At 44.7% G+C, this 24999-nt stretch overlaps 1 protein-coding gene across 10 annotated transcripts in view; it reads right to left on the bottom strand.

The window, feature by feature from the left end:
* Positions 1-24999, bottom strand: part of PCDH9 (protocadherin 9) — a 746233-nt gene that overhangs the window by 113412 nt on the left and 607822 nt on the right. For 5 of the 10 annotated variants that reach the window (XM_083435788.1, XM_083435784.1, XM_083435791.1 and 2 more), the window contains one exon: positions 1491-1562. The exons of the other annotated variants lie outside the window; for them this stretch is intronic. In XM_083435788.1, the coding sequence (XP_083291914.1) occupies positions 1491-1562 (72 nt within the window). The remainder of the gene's footprint in view (positions 1-1490; positions 1563-24999) is intronic. 10 annotated transcript variants of the gene reach the window in all.

Genomic DNA, 24999 nt, shown 5'->3' with positions numbered 1-24999 from the left:
TTTCACATCACACATTGTAGATTTCAATTGAGGGCATTCATACATTCAGTTGACTTTCATCCAAAGTGCAGAGCAATCTAGTGCTGTATATGAATGCATGTGGGAGCCACCCCCTTGAGATTTCATGGTGCTTCCCCATTTCTTAAACAAAATCTGCCTATACAGGAACCTTCTGTTCTTTCTAACGTGAGATTTTGGAACAGGTGAAACATTAAAAGGTGACTCCTTTGAACATGTGCAGCAAGGGAAGTTGCTTACAGGTTTGGAATGGCTAACTTTTTTTTTTTTAAAGTATCGCTTCAAAGTCCACAGCTTTCATTTGGATTGTTGAAGGGATGAGGCATCTGCAGGAGCTAATTTTTCACCCTGCACCCCTTTTTCAAAGATCTGCTTCTCAGTTCCAGACCTTTTTAAAAAATAACACATGCAATACAATCTCAAGAAAGTCACAGACACAGAGAGAGAGATAGAGAATATTCCGAAGTCCCTGGAAAAAAACTACCATTTAGTTTCAATCGCGGGGGCAGGGGGAAGGAATGCATATTTTCACACATTTTCCTGCCTATTTCAGTGATAGGCACTTTACTAACTTATAGTCATTTTCCATTTTCCATTTCAGGGAGACCATTCAGTGTCTCATAATGTTGGAGCCCACTGGTGATCTCTCTTGGTGCAAAACCATTCACATTTTCCAACATGACTACTACCTGAAGCTAAAAGTATTTCACATTAAACAGTGGAATCTCCTGTGCTTCTGCTGTATAACATTCACCTTAAAACACACACACACACACACACACACACACACATGCAATGTAGCAGCACAAAATTCAGAGCTTTCGCATATTGCACAGAAGTGAGTTAGTTTCTTCTAAGTGGCTGCCTTTCCAGAAGGACTGACCTGGAGCAATGCATTCCATCCAGCTGAGTACCACAATAATGCACACGCTCCCAGGACTCAGCTCAAGGGATGGTTCTGCGTCATGCCACTAACCACAGCTGTCAGCAAATACATTAACAGCAAGGAAGGAAGGGTATGGGGTGAAGAAAAATCATTAATGACATGCGGCATGACCCCAAGACAAGTCTCTGTGGCTGCACACATTTGCAGATCTAATTTGTGGGCTCTTGAGTCAGATAAGGCAAGCAAGCCAGATGCAGGAAAAAAAAAGATGTAAGAACAACAAATATATTTGTCAGGCTACCTCAGTTTGTGTATGGCTTTAGAGGCCTAGATTCTTTACTGATTTTTATTGGATGTTTTTAATATAATTTCAAATATTATTCTTACTTATTAATTCTTCTGTTTATTTACTTCTTTGTTTATTTGTGAACTCTCTAGAGCACCTCCATTTAGGAGTGGGAAGCTAAGGTATAAACTAAGGTATAAACCTTAGTGACAGGGCTGGCACTAGGTTTCAGGGGGCAGGCGCAAAACATGAAGCCCCAGGCCACAGCTGCACAGTATTTTTCTTCTTCTGATCACTCACCACTCATATATACAGCCACATGGGAGACCGAGATTCCAGTTCCAGTTTGCGCCTTCATGCATTCTTTGAATCCTGACAGAGAGCAAATAACATGGAAAAGTAAATAACTAAAAAAAAATCTCAGAAAATAAAAGAGAGAGATGCAAGTTCCAGGAAAGCCTGTTTGGGGAGAGCACTCCATATCCGGGGTGCCACCACTGAAAAGGCCTTCTCTCCAGTGACCAAGGGCCTCACCTCATAAGAACAGAAGAAGCAGCTGCTGGATCAGGCCAGTCAGTTCCAGCATCCTGTTCTCACAGGGGCCAAACGGATGTTTGTGGGAAACCCCAAGCAGCTTTTGAGCACAAGAAGACTGTCCCGTCCTGTGCCTTCCAATAGCTGGCACCTCAGCTAGGTCATTTGGCAAACTTCTGGAGAAGGGCATTTGGTTCCAGTCTTAAGGACTGGGCACATATACTGTACACAGAAGGAGGCAATCCTTCCCAAAGTCTGGCCTTAAGCTGTTTTAAGCTGTAAAGGTTAATACCATAAATTTGAACAGGGCCCATTGAGGAACTGAAAGTCAGTGCAGATAACTACTGGTACAATCTATAATATCTAGCAGTTCTCAGGAATATTCCTACTGCCTTACTTTGGATCTGCTGCAGTTTTTGAACCATTTTAAAGGGCAGCCTCACTTACCTATTTTTAAGAGAAATGCTTTTACAAAAAGTAGACCAGGATCATCCCGCATGTATTGCCCTGCTCCTTGATGGCACCTGAGTAGCTAAGCCAATGGCAGCCAGAGGGACAAGGACAACTTTGCTTGCTCATACGCACTGAGGCTTATCTGATCTGCCCCTTGCTGGAGAACCACACAAGGCTGATTGTCTGCTTATATACTAATACAGTCATACCTCGGGTTACAAACACTGCGGGTTGCGCGTTTTCGGGTTGCGGACCGCACCAAATCCGGAAGTACCCGAATACAGTGGTACCTCACAAGATGAATGCCTTGGAAGACGAAAAACTCGCAAGACGAAAGAGTTTTTCATTTTCTGAGTTGCTTCACAAGACGGATTTCCCTATGGGCTTGCTTCGCAAGACGAAACGTCTTGCGCCTTTTTAAAAAAACCGCCAATGCATTCCTATGGGAAACCGTCAATACACAGTGGTGCTTTGCAAGATGAAAAAATTCACAAGACGAAAAAACTCGCAGAACGAATTAATTTCGACTTGCAAGGCACCACTGTAGGTTACTTCTGGGTTTCGGCGCTCGTGCACGCGGAGAAGCGCAAAATGACATCAGGCGCTTGCGCAGAAGTGCCAAATCACGTCACACGCATGCGCAGACCCAGCACTTCAAGTTATGAACGCTGCGGGTTGCGAACGTCCCTCCTGCACAGATCACGTTCGCAACTGGAGGTATGGCTGTATACAATAATCATAACACTTATTAGCAGTAGAGGTTTCAGAGTTAACTGGTACACATTAACTATCCTAACTGAGATGTTTACTTGGGAAATACCCATCGTCGCACAACCTTTTTTTTAAAAAAATAATAATTTTTATTGAGATTTAAGATCACCTACCAACACCCACCAACACCAGTAAAACATCAAATCTTATTACATATATCCTACTTTATGCTCCGTAGAGCTGTTGACTTCCGTCCTTCCCTTCCATTAGTTTTCCTATTCTATTCCATAGTTCACAGTTTCTTTGATTAGATATTACAACATGACATAAGATTTACTTCAATCCTGCCAAAGTTTTCAAATTTGTACAGTTCTCACTTATATAGATAAAAAATTTACACCATTCTTTTTCGTACTTTGTCTCCTCCTGATTGCGAATTATGTGTGTCAATTTAGCCATCTCAGCGTATTCAACCAGCCTTATCTGCCATTCTCCTATTGTCGGCATCTCCTGTCGCTTCCACTTTTGAGCTATCAGAACTCTAGCTGCTATTGTTGCGTACAAATATAATCTTTGATCAGTCTTCTCAATATCTTCTCCCACCAAACCTAGCAAGAATTCTTCCGGCTTTTGGGGAAAGCTATACTTAAACATCTTTTTTAACTCGTTATAAATCGATTCCCTGAACTCTTTTAATTTATTACATGACCACCTCATATGAAAGAAGTCACCATCCTTTTCCTTGCATTTCCAGCAAGTTTTACTACTAGTTCTGTACATTTTTGCCAATTTGGTGGGAGTAAGATACCAACGATAGACCATCTTCATAACATTCTCTTTTAAGGCAGAACAAGCGGTGAATTTTATATTCTCATTCCAGAGTTTGGCCCATACATCATAGTCTATGTTGTGTCCTAAATCAATAGCCCATTTTATCATAGCCTCTTTTATAAGTTCGTCTTTTGTATTCCATTCTAATAGGAGATTATACATTTTTGAAAGTAGTTTAGACTTACTTTCTATAATGTCTATTTGAAATTTCGATTTTTTGTCTTCAAACCCTAATTTTTTGTCCTCTTTATAAACATCATTGACTTGATGGTATTGCAACCATCCTGTCAATTCTCCAGCAATACAATCATAAGGCTTCAATCGTTGCACAACCTGAGAAAAAAATCATGTACAATAGGGAGCCTTGGCAACCAATCCAAAACAAACCTATTTATGAAATATGTCCATTTATTGGAACTTGACTTCAAATGACCTTAAAGTGTGCTAGTTACAGAAGCATTTATGATGTGTCTTGGAATGAATAACTGAAGTCTAAAAGAGCACAAAGATCCTAAATTACATATTTTGAGGGCTCCTAAATCTAACTCAGTGCACTTTTTTATAGCTCTTCACTTTATATCCTCAGAGATTTAGTGAACTATGTGCTGCAACTAGTCTAGTCTAAAATTACAACCCTTGCATATACATATTTTAAGCAGCATCTTTTATAGGGAGTCACATATATACTTTTTTTAAAAAAAAGGAATCAATAGACGAACTTGCTAAAACTGGATTAAACCATAAACCTAAATATGAGAGGTGAGAGGAAGATGGAAAGAGGCATAGAGAGGCAAACTGTTGGATAACTTATAAAAATTAATGGCAGGGCCCATTGCGGAGCTGCTGCATTTTCTAATTTCTGGGAATAGCTGAGAGGTTTTGTCAGCTGGCAGCAATTCCAGCAGAAGTATGTTGCAGAGAAGTCTAATCTGGTGTTCTTTCCAGTAAGAATTGAACAGCCAGGGGACTTCTTTAACAGCAGTGACACAATGGTGTCAAGTGTGACGGTTAACAGCGCTACCACAACAACTATGGCTATTAGGAAAGGGAATTGCAACGGCAGAAGCTGAGTCAGAGTTCACAAGGAAGAAATCAGATTCTTGGGCCTCACTGCTCAAGCAATTCCCAACAACGCTGGTCATTTAAAGGAATACCCAACTGCAACCTACAACATGTGACTCTATGAAAAGCCAGCCCATGGCTACAGAGCGAGAGATATGCCATTTTAGTTACGTGTAGCCCACCCTTCTGCGACACTTAGGCCAGAGCAGTATACAGAAACAGAAAATAAAACCAGTCACGCCAAATGATGCAGTAAAATGGAATGGTATTGTAATGGTTCTAGGGATTGCTTGTGCGTAAATTGCCTTTACTCGTGGCTGTCTTGCATGGTTGAACCCTTTCTGACAGAGCAGCCTCTATCTCGTGGCTGCCTCAGTCGCTGGCAGAATCCGTCAATGGGCGTTTCTTAAATCGCTTCCAACATAAAAGCTGCTTCACGCCCAGTCTCCTCCCCCGTTGCCTGCGCGCAAGCTTTTTGCGCGCTGTGGGTGTGGGTAACGGAGCACTTGTCCCCTCTCCGCTTGTCTCCTGCGAAGAGTCTTGGAGCCAACTCTCCGCTTCCTCTATCTCCTCCCCTTCTCCACTGGTGTTACGCTGATTTCCTTCCCCAGTGTATGGGATATCACTCCTCCTACTGGTACCCTCTCCACCATCGTCCGAGAGCCCTCTCACCTCCTCCTGCTCCGATGGCAGTTCCCTGACAGATATCATGACACCATCAAAGAAGCATCCAAAACCAACAGAATAGGCTAAGGCAATCACTAGTTAAAATGTTAAAATGCTTGGTCAAATAAATACGTCTTGACCTGATGCCAGAATGATTGCAATGTTGATATTAGCCGTACTCCTGTGGGGAGGGCATTTCACAAACAAAGTATAATTCACTGGTAATACATGTACAAGCAATGAGAAATCACCAGATGTTTGGGGTGATCCCAGAGTAAAGTTTATGACTGACACCACAGAGGGGAACTCAGTAAAAGTGGTTTTCTCATATTTTACACTAGATGCTATAAAGTGCAGTGAAGAAATTTCATACCAGAGAAGCTTGGCTATTATTTCTGACAATGCATTTCCCTGCCTTCCATTGCTGGACTTTAGATTTTTCTCTCAAAGCAATAAATGGCTATTAGCCTTGAGAGCTACATGTTCATAGCTGGTGTATGCATTGCCAAAGGACAGACAATGTTGCCTTCATACTCCACTTGTGGCCTCACTGGAAGCATCTAGCTAGTCACCCTTAGAAACAGGATATGGAGCTAGATAGATCTTTGGCATGATCCAGCAGGGCAAGTTGGGTGCTAGGAAAACAGAGCAAACTGCCTTATGCCTTTGCAGGCCAATGGCCCATCCTGCCTCAGCATTGTCTGCACTAACTAGAATGGCTCTCTGGAGTCTTTTGCAGTTCCACACAGAGATGCTGCGGATCAAACCTGGGACCTTCTGCATGCAAAGCAAGTGCTCCATCACTACGTTACGGCCTCACCTGGCAATGTTCTGGTGTTGTGTGAGGCATAGTAGCAGACAGCAAATATAGGATAGTTCACCCAAAACTGAATCATGGCATGAAGAGCCCTCCCACCAACAGGCAGGGGCAGAGGAAGGGGGGGCGGTGGGGGCGGGCCACCCCAAATGTCACCACTGAGGGGGATGACAAAATGCTGGGCGGCACTCACTGGGGGGGGGGGGCTGCAGCCCGCCTGAGCCATGTGTCTCTCTTGGGAGTGACATGGTGGCTTGGGCACCCGCAGGCTCCACGCTGCACCATTCATTCCGTCTGCCGCCTCCCCCTCAGCTATAGGGCAGCTGAGTGGGAGGAGGCAGGCAGACACCTTGGAGGCCCCACAGAGCATCCTGCTCCGGCTCGCCTTGCCCCAGGGTGGCTGGCCCCACCCCTGGGCACAGGGAACGCGTGCCGCTCCAGGCGCCTGATTGGCTTGCTCCACCGCTGCCCACAGGTTCGCACACAGTCTGAGTGTGCCAGCTATTCATGGATGGGAGCGGCCCTCACAAAAATGGAGGTCCACTTTAAATGGTATGTGCATGTTGAAGAAGGGACCATAAGCCCAAGATTTACAGTCGTATCTCACTATACACAGAACCTATACATATGTTTCATTCCACCGGCAAGATATTTTCTGTGCTTGCCCCTTCATTTACCTCCTAATGCTAGCACTTGCTTCAACTTCCAGTGCTGCCCCCAGTTTGTTCAAGAGAAATACACACAGAGGCCAATGTGCAATTCACTTATCTTTTCAAAAAGTTTATTAGCATCCTTGGTATGTAAGCACCGATAATAACATAACAAAGATAACTTATTTGCAAATAATTCTGCTATATGGAAAGACAAAGCTGTTTGTATGAGTCAGTGAAGGAATGACTCATTCCTCAAGCCTACCTTCAAAAATCTTTTGCTGAAACAACCCCCCCCCCCGAGATAGCTATTTTGTCCTATAACTGGTTAATTTTCACCCATAGCAAATTTCGAAGGCTATGAAGAGCTTCATTACATCAACAAGAAGACAAAAGTCTTGCTTGTGATTTGTGTGTGATATTGGTGGCCTTATCCCAACTTCTGCTTTATCTGATCTGCCACTTTCAAGACATTATTAAAAATTGGTTTCCCCCTGAAATGATAAAAAAGTTCCTTCCTTAAATGATCCCTGCCAATCAGGGATCGTGCTGAGATAATATTATTGGCTGTGTGATTTTGACACAAAGTCAAATGAAAGTGGAGACAATGTTTCACACTGCCTTTCTAAATAGGCAAAGGTTTAATCCTCTTTCACAGCCCAACCCCAAATTGGTGAAAGACATTGTCAAAGGAAGAGAGGGACTGAAACACACACATGCCCTATTTTGACTTAACCTTTATTGCCGTGCGCAGTTTGTGAGCGATCCTATAACTGTAGTGTGCAGCAGTCCTATTGACATTGCTGATAAAAATATAATTGCTGTCATTTAAAAACCTATAATACTGTATAGGCTATATGGGCCAATTACCTAGACCTGCTCTTGCCTGGACTGATTTCACCAATATAACACCAACAGAATTGGTGAGTTACAGGTAGGTAGCCGTGTTGTTCTGCCGTAGTCCAAACAAAATAAAAAACATCCTTCCAGTAGCACCTTAGAGACCAACTAAGTTTGTTATTGGTATGAGATTTTAGTTGGTCTCTAAGGTGCTACTGGAAGGATTTTTTAAAATTTTGTTTCAAGAATTGGTGGGATTTGTTCACAAGAGAAATTCTAATTTAAATACTTGCTTAGTTACAATTTTTACTGTGGAACCTTGGCCAAGGCACTGTATCTCAGCCCGGCTCATCTCACAAAGCTTAATTCTCCTGAAAATAACACTAGAGGGGAATATATCAGAGTTCAGTGAACCTCTAGGATAGGACAGGTGAAAAATATTTCACCGTTTTCCATTCCCTCTTTGTTCAGAACAGAAATCTGAAGTACTGAATAATGCATGTATATCATTTCACATGTATGAATATATGCATGTTAACAATACCTGTGTATGAATGAATTGGTAGTATTCACACAACTCAAATATTGATAACAAGACTTAAAAACAAAACAAAACACCAGACTGTTAAAAATCCTTCCTTATAGGTCAAAATCTAAATTAGGTTTGATCGGTCAGGAAACAGAATGTGAACAATTCGTAAGAATAACTGGCTCCTCAAAAATTTCAGCTCAGTGTTGTAGAATGTGTTAGAAGTCAAAGAGAATAGACAAATTGCAATGAGCAACCTAAATAATGGCCCAATAGAAACCAATAATTCAGCTACAGCCTTGAATAATGTGTCCAGTTCTGACTGCTGGACTGGAGAAGGCTAGAGTATAAATAGAAAAAAATATTTTCATGTGTAAATCCACATCAACAATTCCCTGTATTAGAAATGCAGAGCACATTGCTACAATTTACACAGATAGCGACCTGTTTAATAGGAAGAGATCAATTACTCAGGTTATGCTTCACTTTTTCTGCTGTAAATATAAGATTCTCTAGTTGCTGGAATGTGTTTGCACAGGCCAGTAAGCAAATTCAGAAAGCTGAAGTCAGGGAGTCCCTTGCTTTGCAATGCAAATCAGCCTATTAAGACAGAGGCAGTCACAGTGTTATGAAGCCAAAAGAACAAAGAAAGAGCACCTGCTGTAGTTTCATAGTGTGATCAATGGTATTCACCTTCCCGTCTCTGCTTAACTAGAATGCCTATCAAACCCAGAAAATGGAAAGCTTCAAAATGTTATCCGGTCGGGTTTTTCTTAAAAGGTAGAGTCTCTCTTCCCACCCCCACCCTGGTAATAGATATCCCTGCTGAGCAGAACTAAGGAAGGAAAGTGGAATGATAAACCCTCTGCCCTTGTGGTCCTCCTGCTACCTTAGAATGGAAGCAGGGTGTTAAAAAGCATTTGGTAAATATTATCAAGACTAACATTGTTTTGTTTTGTTTGTTTGTTACACTTATATATCCCAACTTTTCATTAAAAATGTCCATGGCAGCTAACAATACATCACAATAAAACTCCATAAAAATAAGAGCAGATTAAAACAGAAAACAAAAAACCCCACATGACAGTCAATTAAAAACATAATTAAAACAAATGAAACAGATTAGAAACACAGAGCAGCATTAAAAAACAACAACAAACCACCTCGACATCCCTCAGTTTTTCCCACATTGTGCACCAAGGCACCTTAATGTGCCACAAGAGGAAGTACGCTGTTAAGAGAGATAAATTCATCCAATAATCAAAGGCTTGCGTGAGTCAAAAGCACTCAGGCACAGCAGGAAACCTCCTCTAAGGGTGAATAATTCTGGTGTCTATCTGCATCACATGGGACTGAATTATCCAACCACACCTGATGCAGAGGAACAGCAGAGTACTTATGAGACAGACAGGATGCCCATTGCAAATTTATGAGTCACTGTCCTGGGCTTACCACCTTGCACTGAAGTGGCACACATAGGAGAAAGATTTGTGCAGAATCACAAGAGAGAGAACCTAACGCTTACTGTTCCACACCTAGAAGTTTTTGTTTTTGTTTTTAGAAGGAGAGTGAAGGGTTCAGAGACTAAAGATGACACTAGTTTGATAATGGCCCTTCTTAATAATGGTCCTGCTGGGGCTGTTGTGAGTAACGCTGCCAGGTCCCGCTGGCCCATGCCATACGACTGCAGCTTTAAATTCCACAAGGAAGTAGGAGAGAAGACAGCTGTGGTTTCTTACTTATCCACATCTCCTTTCTGCAATAATAAGCAGGATCCTAGGCATGCCCTGCAGGGCAAAGAGAAGAAAAGCAGGTGACAGGGCTGAGAAGGAGCAGAAAGGAGAAGCTGCTGCTCTGACGTCTTCTGTGTCCTTCTCTCACTGCATACATGCACATCCCTCTGTTGTGGAGTCTTTCAGTCCTTATGTCACATAACAAGTAGTGGCAGAGGACATCAAATGTCACGACAGAAACACTGAACTAACTGCTTTGCAGGGCAGGGGGGTTGTCTCTTAATGCACTGCATAAAATTCAAGTTATTGATTGCAGTTTCACCTCAGAATGATCAGAATTTGGGCAAAATAATCCAAGCAAACAAACAGGACAATACATGCTATTTTCTGGTGAAGACATCACATGGCCACGTTTTCTGTTTTCTTGAAAATGGTTGTGGGGGATGAGCAGGTAGATGAACATGAAAATGTAGCACTGTGTCCAAATTTCATTCTCTCGTCCCATGCAACATACAAAAAGTGCCAAACAGCGAAGGTAAGCCTACAGCCTCACTTAGCTCAGGTGAGAAATTGTGAAACGGTTCCTTGTTTGCAGCCAAGTATTGTTGCACGCTGTCTGGATGCTGTGCAGAAATCTGTAGCTCCAGTGCCTTGCTGAAAGACAGAGGCCTTCAATCTCAGCAGCTGTATATCTGTCATTACTCTCTTAAGTACCAAAATTCCCATTAAAAGAAATAAGATGCCTCTGGGTGTAAAAGTCTGAATAATATTACCTAGATAAAATACTGTAGCCTCCAACCTCCCCCCTCCCTCCCTCCCCCACTGAAATTGATTCATGGTGATTGAAAATGTCCAGTGACACAATTCTGAAGCCAACAAAATAGGATTGCTTAGAAAGCGTGTTGATTCAGAACTCCAAATACATATTTCTTTCTTGCCTAAACCAAGGTGGGAGTGACATATTGTTCTTATAGAAGGAGCAAGACCTAGAAAAAATGGCCTAGTGACCAGAGCTGGCAATTCAGAGTTCAAAGTCAGCTGAAGCATAACTTAACATTTTTGCTCATTGAAATAGCTGCAGGCTTGATTAAGTCTCGACCTCTCCATTTGGCCAACCATTTTAGGCAAACTATGCCTACCTGTCAACCACTTGATGTCATAAGGTGTCCGACACGGTAAAGTTACAAGCGTGTCACACACTGCGGTTAAAAGGAAGTTGGAGCCCCTGCAAAAAGACAGTTGGTGCAGTTCCAGTGGCAAATACAGAGACAAAGGATGCCTGGGGATACCAGGAATTGCCTTTGGAGAAGGTCACAGCTGGCTACACGTGTGCTGGCCTTGTGGTGCAGTGTGGAGGAGAAACAATTTGAAGTCTCTGAGCAGTTTGAAAGCAGATATTGTTGCTTCCACTTTGCCAGGAAAGACCAAAGCAAAAAAAGGATTGGCCTGCCCTGCCCCAAGAGAATATTGCTTTTGCCCCACCCATCATTGGGGTGTGGCCCTCAGGTTGGCCATGTCTGAATCTAGCACTCAGGCCTAAAGAGCTTCTTCACCCATTACAGAATGTAGCTGTGGAATCCATGTCATGACTGTAGTACATGGTGTAGTGGTTAAGAGCGGTGGACTCGTAATCTGGGGAACCGGGTTCGCTTCCCCGCTCCTCCACATGCAGCTGCTGGGTGACCTTGGGCCAGTCACACTTCTCTGAAGTCTCTCAGCCTCACTCACCTCACAGAGTGTTTGTTGTGGGGGAGGAAGGGAAAGGAGATGGTTAGCCGCTTTGAGACTCCTTAAGGGGAGTGAAAGGCGGGGTATCAAGTCCAAACTCTTCTTCTTCTTCTCACTCTGAGCAGTTGCTGAGTCCCAGCCAGAAGAGGCAAGACTAGCTAGATCAGCCAGTGACATCAAAGGCAGAGATGCTGGCCACAGACTCAGGCCTCATCTCCAAGGCCAAGCCTCAACCAGATCCTAAGCTGTGGGCCTGAGGCCTTTGGACCAGTGACCCAAAACAGGGATCAGAGCAAATTACTTTCCTAGAGCTCTCCAAAGTACTTCTGCTCTGGCCTGCCTCACTGCCTGACTCCAGGATTTTTGGTTAAGGTCAGGACAGCACACTTCTTCAGAATCAAAGCATTCTTTTATTTAAAGGCATGCATCTAGTCCTTGTGGGTGTAAGGGTACGCTGTATGGGCAATACCCAGTACCAGTGCTATTTCTTCTAGAAAAAGATGTGCCAAAACTCACCATGTTCTCTTATAATGACAATGGTGCCCACCTAAGAAGTGCCAGAACTGAGTTCCAGCTGAAAAAAGTCCTGCCTGGTACATCCACAGCCAAAAGAGTTAACATTTCCAGGGCAACAGGCAGCACTTCAGCTCCTTGTGACTCCTCAAGATTAGCAAAAGTGAGTGAATGGTGCAAAACATGGAAAAAAACAGTGACATCATTTGCACAAGAATTCAGCTGCTTCTTTTTGTTCTTTTTTGTATAAACTTTTGAGGAATTTTTAAAACTCAGAAATCAAGATCAAGTGTCTTGGAGGAAGGAACAGCTTTGGACTATGCAGTCATTGCAAGTATCAAACTTTTAACAGAAAAAAAAAATACTAATAAGCCTAAAGTGCATGATTCCACAACATATTTATTAAATATTCAGTACTATCCTTCATCCAGGGGAAAATATATTTCACACTCTTCCTTTCCCTTGGCAGTAATGTGTCAGGAGCTAAGTGCCAGTGGGGGGGGGGGCAGAGCCCAAACTGTCTTCCACCCACACCCAGTCACTAACACCACCTACCAATAAACCATCACCCAAGCTTGCACCATGGCATGGGTACCTGAATGTGGGGTATAGGGAGGCTTAAACCTTTTGCTTCCATTAGATTTGACCTAAAGCTCCATTGGGAAAAACAAATGAGTCTTTTTTCCAGATAAGGACCGCAGCTTTGGTCTTAGTCCCAAGCCAGGCCCCAAACCAGATTTGGTTGCTGCGTTTCTACGCTGGCTGCAAAGAAAGAGAGGTCATTCCACAGGAAGTATGGAAAATGAGGAGCAGGGGTGAGCCCAAGGAAAAGAGGCATCGCGAGCCAGATGGGAATCCACCCCAGGGCTGGATCTTGCCCATGGGCCAAGAGCTCCCCTTCTTGATTTTTGGTCCAAATGTGTGTTTACACTAATCTAAAACTAGGGACTTGAATCACAATGGTCTGGATTCAGCCAAGTGTTCTATATCAGAATTCAAAGGACACCAAACTTCCAAGAACTTATTATTTTCAGGCAACCTAAGTTTTATATTTGGGAAATGTCCAAGATCTTTTCATGCCACTTAGTTTTGGGTGGTGGTGCTCCCTGTTTTATTTCAGTGACAAGCTACAGTCTTTCTTGTTGCTGCTAAAGCAATGCAAGGCCCATATGAGAACATTTCAGAATACAAATGAATTCTGAGCAATGTCTTTCCTCTCTAGTAAGTGAACAGTGGGGAACCTTTTCATCCAGAGAGCCTCGTTCCTTCATGGGCGACTGTGCAGGGACCATGTGCCAATATGAAAGGGGCTAGGAGTGGAGATGGCACTTAGATTAAAGGCAAAAGAGATGGAACTTTGTCCTGAAAGCTGCATTCAAGCCATGCAAAGCCAGTGTTTCCTACACACACATACACAAATATGTATTTCCCCCCCCCCAATCCAGGCAAGCCAGAGGCATTCTCACAAATCAAGGGGGTGAGGAAAGTGAGAAGTGCGTTCTCATGTTCAGCCTTGACCCTGAGGTTTTCCCACCTTTTCTGTAGCAGGACAGTGCTGCTAAAGCAATTTAGAAGTGCATTTTTACATCTGTAGTGGGATTATACCCAGTGCTATTTTTCTAGAAAAAGAAGTGCCAGAACTCATCATGAATGCCCCTCTTGTTTCTTTATAATGGAAATGGTGCTCACCTGAGAGGTGCCAGAACTGAGTTCCAGCAAGTTCCGGCTGGAAAAAAAGCCCTGCTTATACCAAGGCAAAAATTCTGTTAAAGTAAACAGAAATGGAAAGAAACCTGGACTGATACTCTGTGATCCAAATTCTAAGTCCTATTTTCCCTGTAGATTTTCAAAATACCCAATAGATGAATTTCTACCTAGTTTTCAGTTGCTGCGCACAGGCCCAAGGGTTTTAGAGCTCAAATCTTAATTGGGGGGGGGGGGTCTCTGCTTTCTTCTGTTTAGCCACCATGCATTGTTCTCTCAGTTGCAATTACACTACTTAGATTTTGATAAAATCTTTCTGAGATAAGCAGGAAAGGGACATTGCACTTACTGTGCATTTTAAATCAGCAAGAACACATTCACCTCCATCCTATTTATGAGCATCTATTACCTCAGACTGGCTGAAATCTCACACTCAAATTATAACATCAAATTTCTTGGGAGAAATGCAGTGAAAGAAAGGGAAAAAGAAGCAAGACATGTATGAAAAAGAACAATTTTTCCTTCTGCAAAAAAACCCCCACAATAAACCCCAAGGGTCTGGAAACTAAGCCTTACAAGGAGCGCTTGAAGGAGTTCGGTATGTTTAGCCTGGAAAAGAGGAGATAGGATAGTCATCTTCAAATATCTTAAGGGCTGTCACATGCAGGAGGGAGCAAGCTTGTTTTCTCCTGCTCTGTAGGGTAGGACTCGAACCAATGGCTTCACGTTACAAAAAAAGAAATCCTGACTAAATATTCGGGGGGAAATTCTGACAATAAGAGCTGTTTGGCAGTGGAATGGACTTCCACAAGAGGTGGTGGACACCCACCATCCCTGAGGAATTTTACAAGCCTTATCAAAATGTTTTAAGTGCCCCACAAAATGTCTTCCATGCTTTACCCGTGTAAGAACTCTCAGATTAGCCTTGAAATTTAACATCATCTGCAATGCTGTTCCTGGGTACTGCTTCCTGATTCTTTGGGTAAAGCTATGTACTGTGACATCAGAAAATACAGAGGAAGTGGTGCAAAGATTAATATATCATTATGGCAAAGGATGGTGACTAAAATCTGCCATCTATGGTGTTGTTGTTTTTAACCAGATGGATGGTGATATTGCAGTCCCACCCTCCATTAAGAACAGATGTTCCGACAGCGACAAGAGAGGACACATTCAATTTAGTTGCTTCTCTCAAATCCCTTGATACGTTTGCTCTGCGATGGGAGATGCTTTGGTTCCCTTCTTCATCCACAATGAAAGAAAATAAAGAAAAACACCAGGGATCCCCATTCTGTTGCAGGATCCCTCTGATTATGCTATTAAAAATCTGTCACTAGATTTGGATTTATAGCTTACAAAACCAGTCCACAGTTGTAGTTGTAATATCTAAGCAAGTTGGAAAAGCATCTCTTTGTGGGTAACATTTGTATACCACTGTAATATTTAATATAATGCCTAGGGATGCCAGGGATGCCGTGTATTTCAGATAACTACGTGCAAACTGTTGCACAATTGAGCTAACTGTGCATACAGAAGGACATCATGGTGTCACCATTCTTTTCGATAGAGAACATGATGTGCAATTAAACACTCTCTAGATAATAATGTGAATAGCAACAATTATTTGGAACTGCACTGCGAAAACCTCATTTTGCAGATAAGAGTTCCAAATATATTATTCAGATTGGGTGTATAGGCACAATTAACTGTGGAAATAAAGGAGATTGTGTACATCCTTTCTGTGGAGCAGTATCCAAGTAGAAAAAAACACCATTGTCCCAATCTAGTGAGAAGCTCTCCCAAGTCCCAGTCATTTCCAAGGTGCTTCTACAATAGGAAATTTATGGACAGATTGTTCCCTTTAGCTCTATGATAGCTGTGGCTCTTCAGCTGTTGAGCTGGAGTTAAGCTATAGGAACAGACTTTATAAAGGTGCACTTGAATTAAAAATGCAGACAACTTGGTAATTTCAAAGTGACTTGAATCCCAAAGCACAATTATTTTATTAAAATCCCATATGTGGGAATCAAGGAAGCCTATTTGGGAGTAAACAAGCTATTACTATTCCTTATATCCCTCTGTAACAGAAATTGCACTGATACTCCATGCAGTCCTTCTCCAAGAAAAAAAATGTATATATGTGATGGGATGAAGAGCTGCTTGTGTGTAAACTGCAAATCCCTCAGAGTTTGAACAGTTTGTCAAACCTCTGCCTGTGACGGAGCCCCTCCAGCATGGCTGCGTCAGTCGCTAGCAGAATCCGAAAGTGGTTGCTTTCGGAAACGTTTCCAACATAAAAGCTCCTTAACGGAAACACGTCTTCTGGACTCTCTGCGTGACAGTTTCCGGCGAGGAACGGGTGTCCCTATAGGAGGACCTGAGACATCCCCACTGTTTTCGCTGGAAGCATCTCTGAGCCATTCCTCCGCCTCCCCTTCCCTTGACATTCCTGTTCGCCCCCTACTGGTTCCCTCTTCAGGTGTTACGTCTCTCTCTACTTCAGAGAGCCTTGGCACCTCTTGTGCTGCCGATGGCAGTTCCCTGACATCCACCTCCCCTCCCGGGCCCCCTTCACCCCCTCCCGTCTCCTCCCCTTCGGGTTGGGAGGAGGCAAAACCCCGGAAAGAACCTTCCTCATCGTCTGAAGTTTCAAACACCTTTCTCCACTTGTTGCGGTTCCTAGTCTCTCGGTACTCCTCGTCGTCTGAGTCCGTTCCTTCTTCCAACTCCGACTCCGCGAATCCTTCCAGTTCCTCTTCCTCGTCTGTGGTGCCGAAATACTCCCTCCTAAACCTTGCTGCCGGCTGTGGTTTCCTCGGGAATCTTTGGTGGAACGTTTCTGTTAAAACCTCGTCATTGACCTCCTCTGCTGTCACCCAAGTGTTTTCCGACTCCGGTTCCCCTTCCCACGCCACTAAATACTCCACCTGATTGCCCTTCCACCTGGAATCGAGGATTTCCGCTACATGGTTGCTGCTCTCCCTCTCTTCCAAGACTGGTCCCCTGTTGTACTCCCCTTCACCTCCCCCCTTGTACGGTGACAGTAACGACCTGTGGAACACTGGGTGCAATTTCATGTGGTTGGGTAACCGGAGTTTGAAAGCCACTGGGTTGACCTGCTGAATGACCTCAAAGGGTCCCAATCTCTTGGGTCTTAATTTCTTACAACCCCCTTTGAACGGCAACCCTTGGGTGGACAACCACACCTGATCCCCCACCCTTACTGTTTCACCTTCCCTCCTGTTCTTGTCTGCCTGCTTCTTATATTGTGCCTTGGCCCTTTCTAAGTTGAGCTGAAGCTGACGATGGATCGCTTCCATCTCTTCTACAAAATGTTCGGCCGCTGGGACGCTCCATCTCTCGCCTCCCTCCCCCGGGAATGCCCTGGGGTGACACCCGTAATTGGCCAAAAAGGGGCTCATCCCAGTGGATACATGCTCCGCATTGTTGTAGGCAAATTCTGCCAGCGCCAGCTTTTCGACCCAATCATTCTCTCTGTCATTGACATAACACCTCAGATATTGTTGGAGGATGCTATTTGCTCTTTCCGCCTGCCCGTTGGTTTCAGGGTGCCGGGCCGTCGAGAAATTGACTTCCACGTGCAGCAAGCTCATGAGCTTCCTCCAGAACCTGGAAGTAAATTGTTTCCCGCGGTCTGAGATAACCCTCAAGGGGGCGCCATGCAGCCGGAAGATGTGTTCTACAAACAACTTCGCTGTTTCTTCCGCTGTGACTGCATGTGAACATGCTACAAAGTGGCACATCTTAATCAACAGGTCCACTACTACCATGATGGCCGTTTTCCCTTTGGATTTGGGCAGATCCGTCATAAAATCTATTGATACCGCCTCCCAAGGCCGTTCTGGCGTGGGTAGTGGTTCTAATAACCCTGCCGGCGCCCTTCTTTCCCCCTTGGCCCTCTGGCATTGGTCACACCCTCTTACATACTCCTTTACATCTTCCCTCACCTTGGGCCACCAAAATTCCCTGGTGACCATCCACATGGTCTTGTGTTGTCCAAAATGTCCCGCCGTGGGACTATCATGCAACTGCTTGAGTACCCTCCCTCTCAATTCACCTTCTGGTATATACAGTGCCCCTTTGTAATACAATGCCCCATTTCTTTCTTCAAAACCCTCCGGGCTCTCACCCTCTCCCCTGAGACCTCTGAGCTTATTTTGGGCATATTCGTCATTTTCCGTTTCTTCTACCAGTTCTCGTCTCCCCACCAGCGCCGCCCCACACACCCAGCGGTCCTCAGGAATGACATGTCTTTCTTCGATTGCCCCCTCCCCCTCCAAGTACTCTGGTTTGCGTGAGAGAGCGTCCGCCCTGACGTTCTCTGGGCCTGGTACATAACAAATCTCGAAGTGGAATTTGGAAAATTCCTGTGCCCATCTCACTTGTCGTTGGTTGAGTACTCGAGCTGTTCTCCAATACTCCAAATTCTTGTGGTCGGTGCACACTTGCACCTTGTGTTGTGCCCCAATCAATAAATGTCTCCACCTCCGGAACGCTTCGTGAATGGCGAGTAGTTCCCTGTCATACACCGTGTAGTTCCGCTCGGACTTATTCAGCTTCCTCGAGAAAAAGGCACACGGTCTCCACTCCGACGTATTTCTTCCCGGCTGAAGAAGCACCGCCCCCACCGCTCTGTCTGACGCGTCTGTCTCCACTCTCATGGGCTTCTGTAGGTCCACATGCAGAAGTTGTTCTTCCGAAGCGAAAGCCCTTTTCAGTTCTTCAAAAGCTCTCTCCGCCTCCGCCGTCCAAACAAATTTCTTCTTGCTACTGAGGCAGTCGGTGATGGGCGCTGTCAAGTGTGCAAAATTCTTGATGAACTTCCGATAAAAGTTCCCAAACCCCAGGAACCTTTGCACATCCTTCTTGGTCTTCGGTGTCTTCCATTCCAGCACCGCCTGGACCTTGCCTGGATCCATGGCCAATCCTTTGTCTGACAAGCGGTACCCCAGGAATTCCACCTCCTTGGCATGAAACTGGCACTTCTCCAGTTTCACCCACAGCTGATTGGCTTGCAGCCGGCCCAACACTTCTCTCACGTCTCTCACATGCTGCTCTTCATCTTCCGAATACACCAACACGTCATCCAAAAAGGCCACACAATTCTTGTAGAGCAAAGGTCCCAAGACGTGGTTGATAAAACTTTGAAAACATGCGGAGCCGGCTTGGAGACCGAAGGGCATTACGAGGTATTCAAATGCTCCCAAAGGGGTGAACATGGTGGTCTTCCATTCATCCCCCTTCCTTATCCGTATCAGATTGTACGCCCCCCGCAGGTCCAGTTTTGTAAAAATCTTCCCCTTCCTTACCCTGGTCAGAATGTCATCAATTCGGGGCATAGGAAAAGCCAGGGGTTCCGACACGGCATTTAGGGATCTGAAGTCTACTACAAGCCTCGGCTTATCTGTGTTTTTTTTGTCCACAAAAAACACTGGGCTGCCCCCCACCGCTCGGGACTCTCTGATGAAACCCCTCTTCAGGTTTTTGTCAATGAACTCCCTCAGCTCCTGCATCTCCCTGTCTGACATGGCGTACAGCTTGCCCACTGGGAGTTGAGCCCCAGGGAGTAGGTTGATCTGACAGTCAAAGGGTCTATGCGGCGGCAGTTTGTCCGCTTCCCTTTCGCTAAATACGTTGCTCAGATCTGCATATTGCGGAGGCACCTCCCCTTGCTTCATTACCTCCATCCCAGCTAGGGTGAGTTTGGCTCCCCCTGGATCCTTTCCCTGCTTGCAGTGTTCTAGGCAATGCGCTGACCCAAAGGAGACCACCCTCTGGTGCCAGCCCACTAGAGGATCGTGTAGTGCCAGCCAGCTCATCCCCAAAATTATGGGAGCTCCTCCCAGGGTGGCCACATTAAACGCTATCCGCTCTGTGTGCCTTGCCACCCTCATTGTCATGGGGACTGTCTGTTGGTTCACTTCTCCTCCCAGCAACTCTCTGCCGTCAATCGTGGTTACCTGCAGGGGTTTACTTAAGGGGAGGGTTTGTATCTGGTGCTCAGCTGCGAACTCCTTACTCATGAAATTACAGGAGCTGCCTGAATCCAGAAGGGCCTTGATCTGTAGAGGATGTCCGTTTGGCAGCTCTAGCAACACCTCTATCACTAGAGCAGGTCTGGGAGGTTCTGGTGCGGGCACTCTCACTGCTTTTGAGCCTGGCTGCTGTGCCCCGACGGCAGCCAGGCGTTGGCTTTTACTTGCTCCGTGCTTTCCTCCTCCTCTCCCCCAACAGCTCCTGCCATGCCTTGCCATTCCTTTCTCCGTGGACAGACTCTGGCAAAGTGTCCTGGCTGTTGGCAGAGATAACATTTCTTCCCGCCCTTTCCCTCCTTCTTCCGCCCTTCACCGATGTTTGAAACTGCGCGCGCACGCGCTGTTCCCACTTCCATCGGCTCTGCCGGCGGGAAAGGCTGCTCTGGAATGTCTGGAATGCGGAGCTCCCTCCAACGTTCTCCTTTCCCCTCCCGCTTCTCCAAAGCCCTCGCTTCCTGGCGCGCCCCTATGGCCAGCGCGGCTTTAGTCAGCTGGTCCATAGACTCCGCTTTGGGGGTCCGGGAAAGTTCATCTTTCAAGGACGAAGACAGACCTTCGAAAAGCATCTGAATGGGCTCAGAAGACAAGTCCCACCCCAATCTATGAATCAGCATAGTGAACTCAGTCCAGTACTCACGGACAGTCCTGTTTCCCTGTCTGCAAGCCATTAACTGCCTTCGCACCCCTCCCTGCTCAATGTCGCTGGAAAACATCAGGTCCATGGCACGAAAAAACTTCCTTGTGTCCTTTAGGATCTCATTATTTGCTGCCATCAAGGGTCTAACCCAGTCCTTCGCCCCTGATTCGAGATGGCTAATTACAAAAGCCACTCGTGATTCCTCATCAGGGAAGTCATCAAATTGCAGATTGAGAGCGTATTGCATCTCTGTCCTAAAGGCATGATAGTTTCTGGGGTTCCCCCCAAATTTCTGCACCAATCCTGGCATCTTTCTGTTGAGTGGGGTGGCTTTCTCCTTCCCCCTTTCTGCATCCTGAGCCCTCCTCTCTTCCAGCCTCGCCGTCTGCAAGGCAAGCTGGATCTCCAACGCCCTGTACCTTTCTTCCAGGCTTGGACCTCCTCCAGCTGCCCCTCCAGTTCCGGCTGGTTCGCTCATGATGCCTCTCCCTGGCACAAGCTAGCTGTCGGTGACTTTCGGATTGCTGTGATGGGATGAAGAGCTGCTTGTGTGTAAACTGCAAATCCCTCAGAGTTTGAACAGTTTCTCAAACCTCTGCCTGTGACGGAGCCCCTCCAGCATGGCTGCGTCAGTCGCTAGCAGAATCCGAAAGTGGTTGCTTTCGGAAACGTTTCCAACATAAAAGCTCCTTAACGGAAACACGTCTTCTGGACTCTCTGCGTGACAGTTTCCGGCGAGGAACGGGTGTCCCTATAGGAGGACCTGAGACATCCCCACTGTTTTCGCTGGAAGCATCTCTGAGCCATTCCTCCGCCTCCCCTTCCCTTGACATTCCTGTTCGCCCCCTACTGGTTCCCTCTTCAGGTGTTACGTCTCTCTCTACTTCAGAGAGCCTTGGCACCTCTTGTGCTGCCGATGGCAGTTCCCTGACAATATAAATCATTGCAACTTAGAAGTAAAAATACACATTACTCTCCTACTGCAGTCACTCATGAAGGCTACTTCTATCTTGGGGAAAAAGTGTTATCTCTGAAACTTTTTGGATGTGAAGTATTCTCCAAAGCAGTAGTTTTCAAACTTTCCATGCTTGGGAAATCCTTTCAACAAGTGTGTTTGCCAAGAGACTACTATAAATTTGCAGGAGAACTAACTTTTATTGCATTGAATCCCGAGGTAACTTTAACTATGTATGTAGACTGTAATTGAGAAGTGTCACCACTGTGTATAGATGTGACAGAATTGGTAGGAATTGCCTCTGTCCATGATATGGATGATTATCATTGGATCGGGGATGTGTGTGTATGTGTGTGTGTGTGTGTGTGTGTGTGTCATTTGTGTGTCTCTCTATGATAGGTTTTGATTGGTATACCCCATACTGACCATCTGAGGAACCCCAGATAAGACCAAGGACAAGGTTCCCTGGAACACAGTGCAAAAACCTGCTCCATAGGAAAGATTGATTCAATAGGCTGCAACACACAGAGGAAAGACCCACAACATATTATGAAACAAAATGATAAGACTCTCTTCATCTTCATACATCATTGATGCACTTTTTTGTTCTTTACTTGCCATTATCTTCATTCTATACAGAGGTGGCCTCTCTACAGAAAAGACTTGTGGGCAATATCACTTTTTGTGATGTGACTACAGAGGTTATTTGTACAGGTAGATAGCCTTGATGTGAAGGAAATTGTTGCAAACACAGATCATATATGGTTCCTTATAAGGAGGAGATGAATTTTGTTCGGTTGGTTTTGAAGTAAAACTTTATTTATTTATTAAAATTTGTCAATGTTTCCTCTTCCTGTCTCTTAAATAATAACTGTAATAAAGACTCCTATCTTGTTGTTAGCTAGCTCTTTTCATGGACCCTGAATCATACCAAATATAAAAGTGAATGCAGTGCTTTTGAACTTGTACCAGAGTGAATTTAAGTACAGAGCAGTCCTTGGTGATGTTCATCCGATTCCACCAAACTGCCTGGAAGCAACTGGATGGCAACAGACATCCACATCTGTGGACCATAGTTGTTTCATATGAGCAGCTGCATGACAAAGATCTGGGACAGAAATATAGGCCTGCACATTCAGTGTCTGAATACTTGCGTTGCAGTTGAATCACAGTGGTGTGTCTGGCTGGCAATATTTGCAGCAATGAAACAGTAGCAGTGCTTAACCAGTCATGTGCAATGAAATTTTCCATAAGGAAACAGTTAGTGCCACAGGTGCCAGCTTGTGAGGGTGATGGGGAGGCTGATGTCGCACATGTAAGCATCGTGCCTCCCTCTCTAGGCAGGGCAGAAGCTTCCCAGGCTTTGTGAAGAAGGAGCCAGGACTTCGACAAGATGCTGGAGCCCTCCTGCCTCCTTCCCAAAGTCGAATGGGAACATTTAGGGGACTAGCCTAGTCCCCCATGTCCACTGACTGCACGCCATTGTGTTTAATCCATCTTCCAGCTCTTACTTTCCCTTCCAACCCCCACCTCTCAACCGCTTTCCTCCATGACAGAGAAAATATGCCTTTGAAAGTCCTTCTGGGGTAACAGAGGAGGGGAAAGACTAGCCAGTCATTTTTTAGGACTGTTTGATATTAATTTCAAATGGTTTTAGGTTATCGTACACAGCCCTGTTGTTTGTGAATGGCAGCGTACAAATACTTTTCTAAATAAAGATATGGTGGTGAATGGGTAAAGGATTAAACACTCCCTCTTTCCCACTTCTTCTCTACCCCTCACCAAACTACTTTGCAGGTTTCCCACAAAGAGCCAAGCTCCCTGACCCATTTCTAAGGCCTAACCACAAGCAGACTGAATCATCAACCCCAGGGGAAATGGTTGTCTGCTCTTACATATCTAAGTAGCATATTTGCCTTTGAATTCCCTCTTCCCAATGACTTGTCACACACTGTGGTCTGTTAATACTGAGGAGGAAAGGCTGCCTGCCCTCCCATCTCTGCCCCACCTCTGCTAATCCTGCTTGCATTGATGTGAATGGAGCTATTTGCTATTTGAAGAGACCAAAAGGATTTGTTTCTGCCTTTCACATTGTATTCCAGATTACAATGTTTATTCACCATCATCTAGCTGTACATTTCTGATACTAATTTAGAGACTTCTTCTGAATTATTTCTTGTAGAGATTTGATTTGGTGTTTTGGGATTTATTTTTTTGCATTGTTATTCACAGTGTCGCCGTAATTGTTAACATATGTAGCAATCTGTTTAAAAATAAACACGTGGCGCATCAGAAGGAAACAAGCTACAGAAAATAATGTAATGGGGAACAATTTGCATTTAAAAGAAAATGCTTTGTAACTGTAGTAGCATGCAAGGCAGGGTACTTTTTCATATTGTACCCAGAAACACAAAATTTCAAAGGATTGAGAAATATAATCACTCTTGACATATGTTTATATTAGCATGCACCTATTATTACTGAAAGATTGTGGGGCATATTTGCCTTTATACTTGTTTTAACCCAGGGGTCAGCAAACTTTTTCAGCAAAGGACTGGTCCACTGTCCCTCAGGCCATGTGGGGGGCCGGACTATATTTTTTTTTTGGGGGGGGGGAATGAACGAATTCCTATGCCCCACAAATAACCCAGAGATGCATTATAAATAAAAGCACACATTCTACTCATGTAAAAACACCAGGCAGGCCCCACAAATAACCCAGAGATGCATTTTAAATAAAAGGACACATTCTACTCTAAAAACACACAGATTCCTGGACCGTCTGCAGGCCAGATTTAGAAGGCGATTGGGCCGGATCTGGTCCCCGGCCTTAGTTTGCCTACCCATGTTTTAACCTATCAGACGGTATATACAACAGAAAAGATCCAGACTATATTACTATATTTTTAAACAATACAAGAGCTATTATAAGTCTCTTAAACTGTATAACCGACGTATAATGGGTGAGCTGGACTGTGCATGCCCAATTGCTCCTTCCTCCTTCAAATGCATGGGTCCAATTGTGACATAATATTTCATTTCAGGCATAATGCCGAACCACACTTAGGTGAAGAGATGGGGACCCTATGGACCACCAGATGTTGTTGGACTATAACTGCTATAATCCCCAACTATTGGCCATACTGACTGGGGCTGGTGGGATTTGGAGTCCAACAACCTCAGGCCAGGGTTCCCCAGCCCTGGTTTAATGGTACATTTCAAGTATGTTCATGCCTTGTGCTGGAGTGCTCCCTCTCCTCTCTCCTTCTCTAGCACGGCTGCAAGGAGCAGTCTGGCAGTAGCCAAGGATTAATCTTGGCTTGTGTCAATGACTAGTTTACTCAATAGTTTAAACTAACCAGTGTTAGTTGTAACTGCAGAAAAAAGGCA

The sequence above is a fragment of the Podarcis tiliguerta genome (genome assembly GCF_965153285.1).
Source record: "Podarcis tiliguerta genome assembly, chromosome: 4".
In the NCBI taxonomy this organism is placed as follows: domain Eukaryota; kingdom Metazoa; phylum Chordata; class Lepidosauria; order Squamata; family Lacertidae; genus Podarcis; species Podarcis tiliguerta.
The sequence above is the reverse complement of the archived record's forward strand: the minus strand, read 5'-3'. Positions and strand labels throughout refer to the sequence as shown.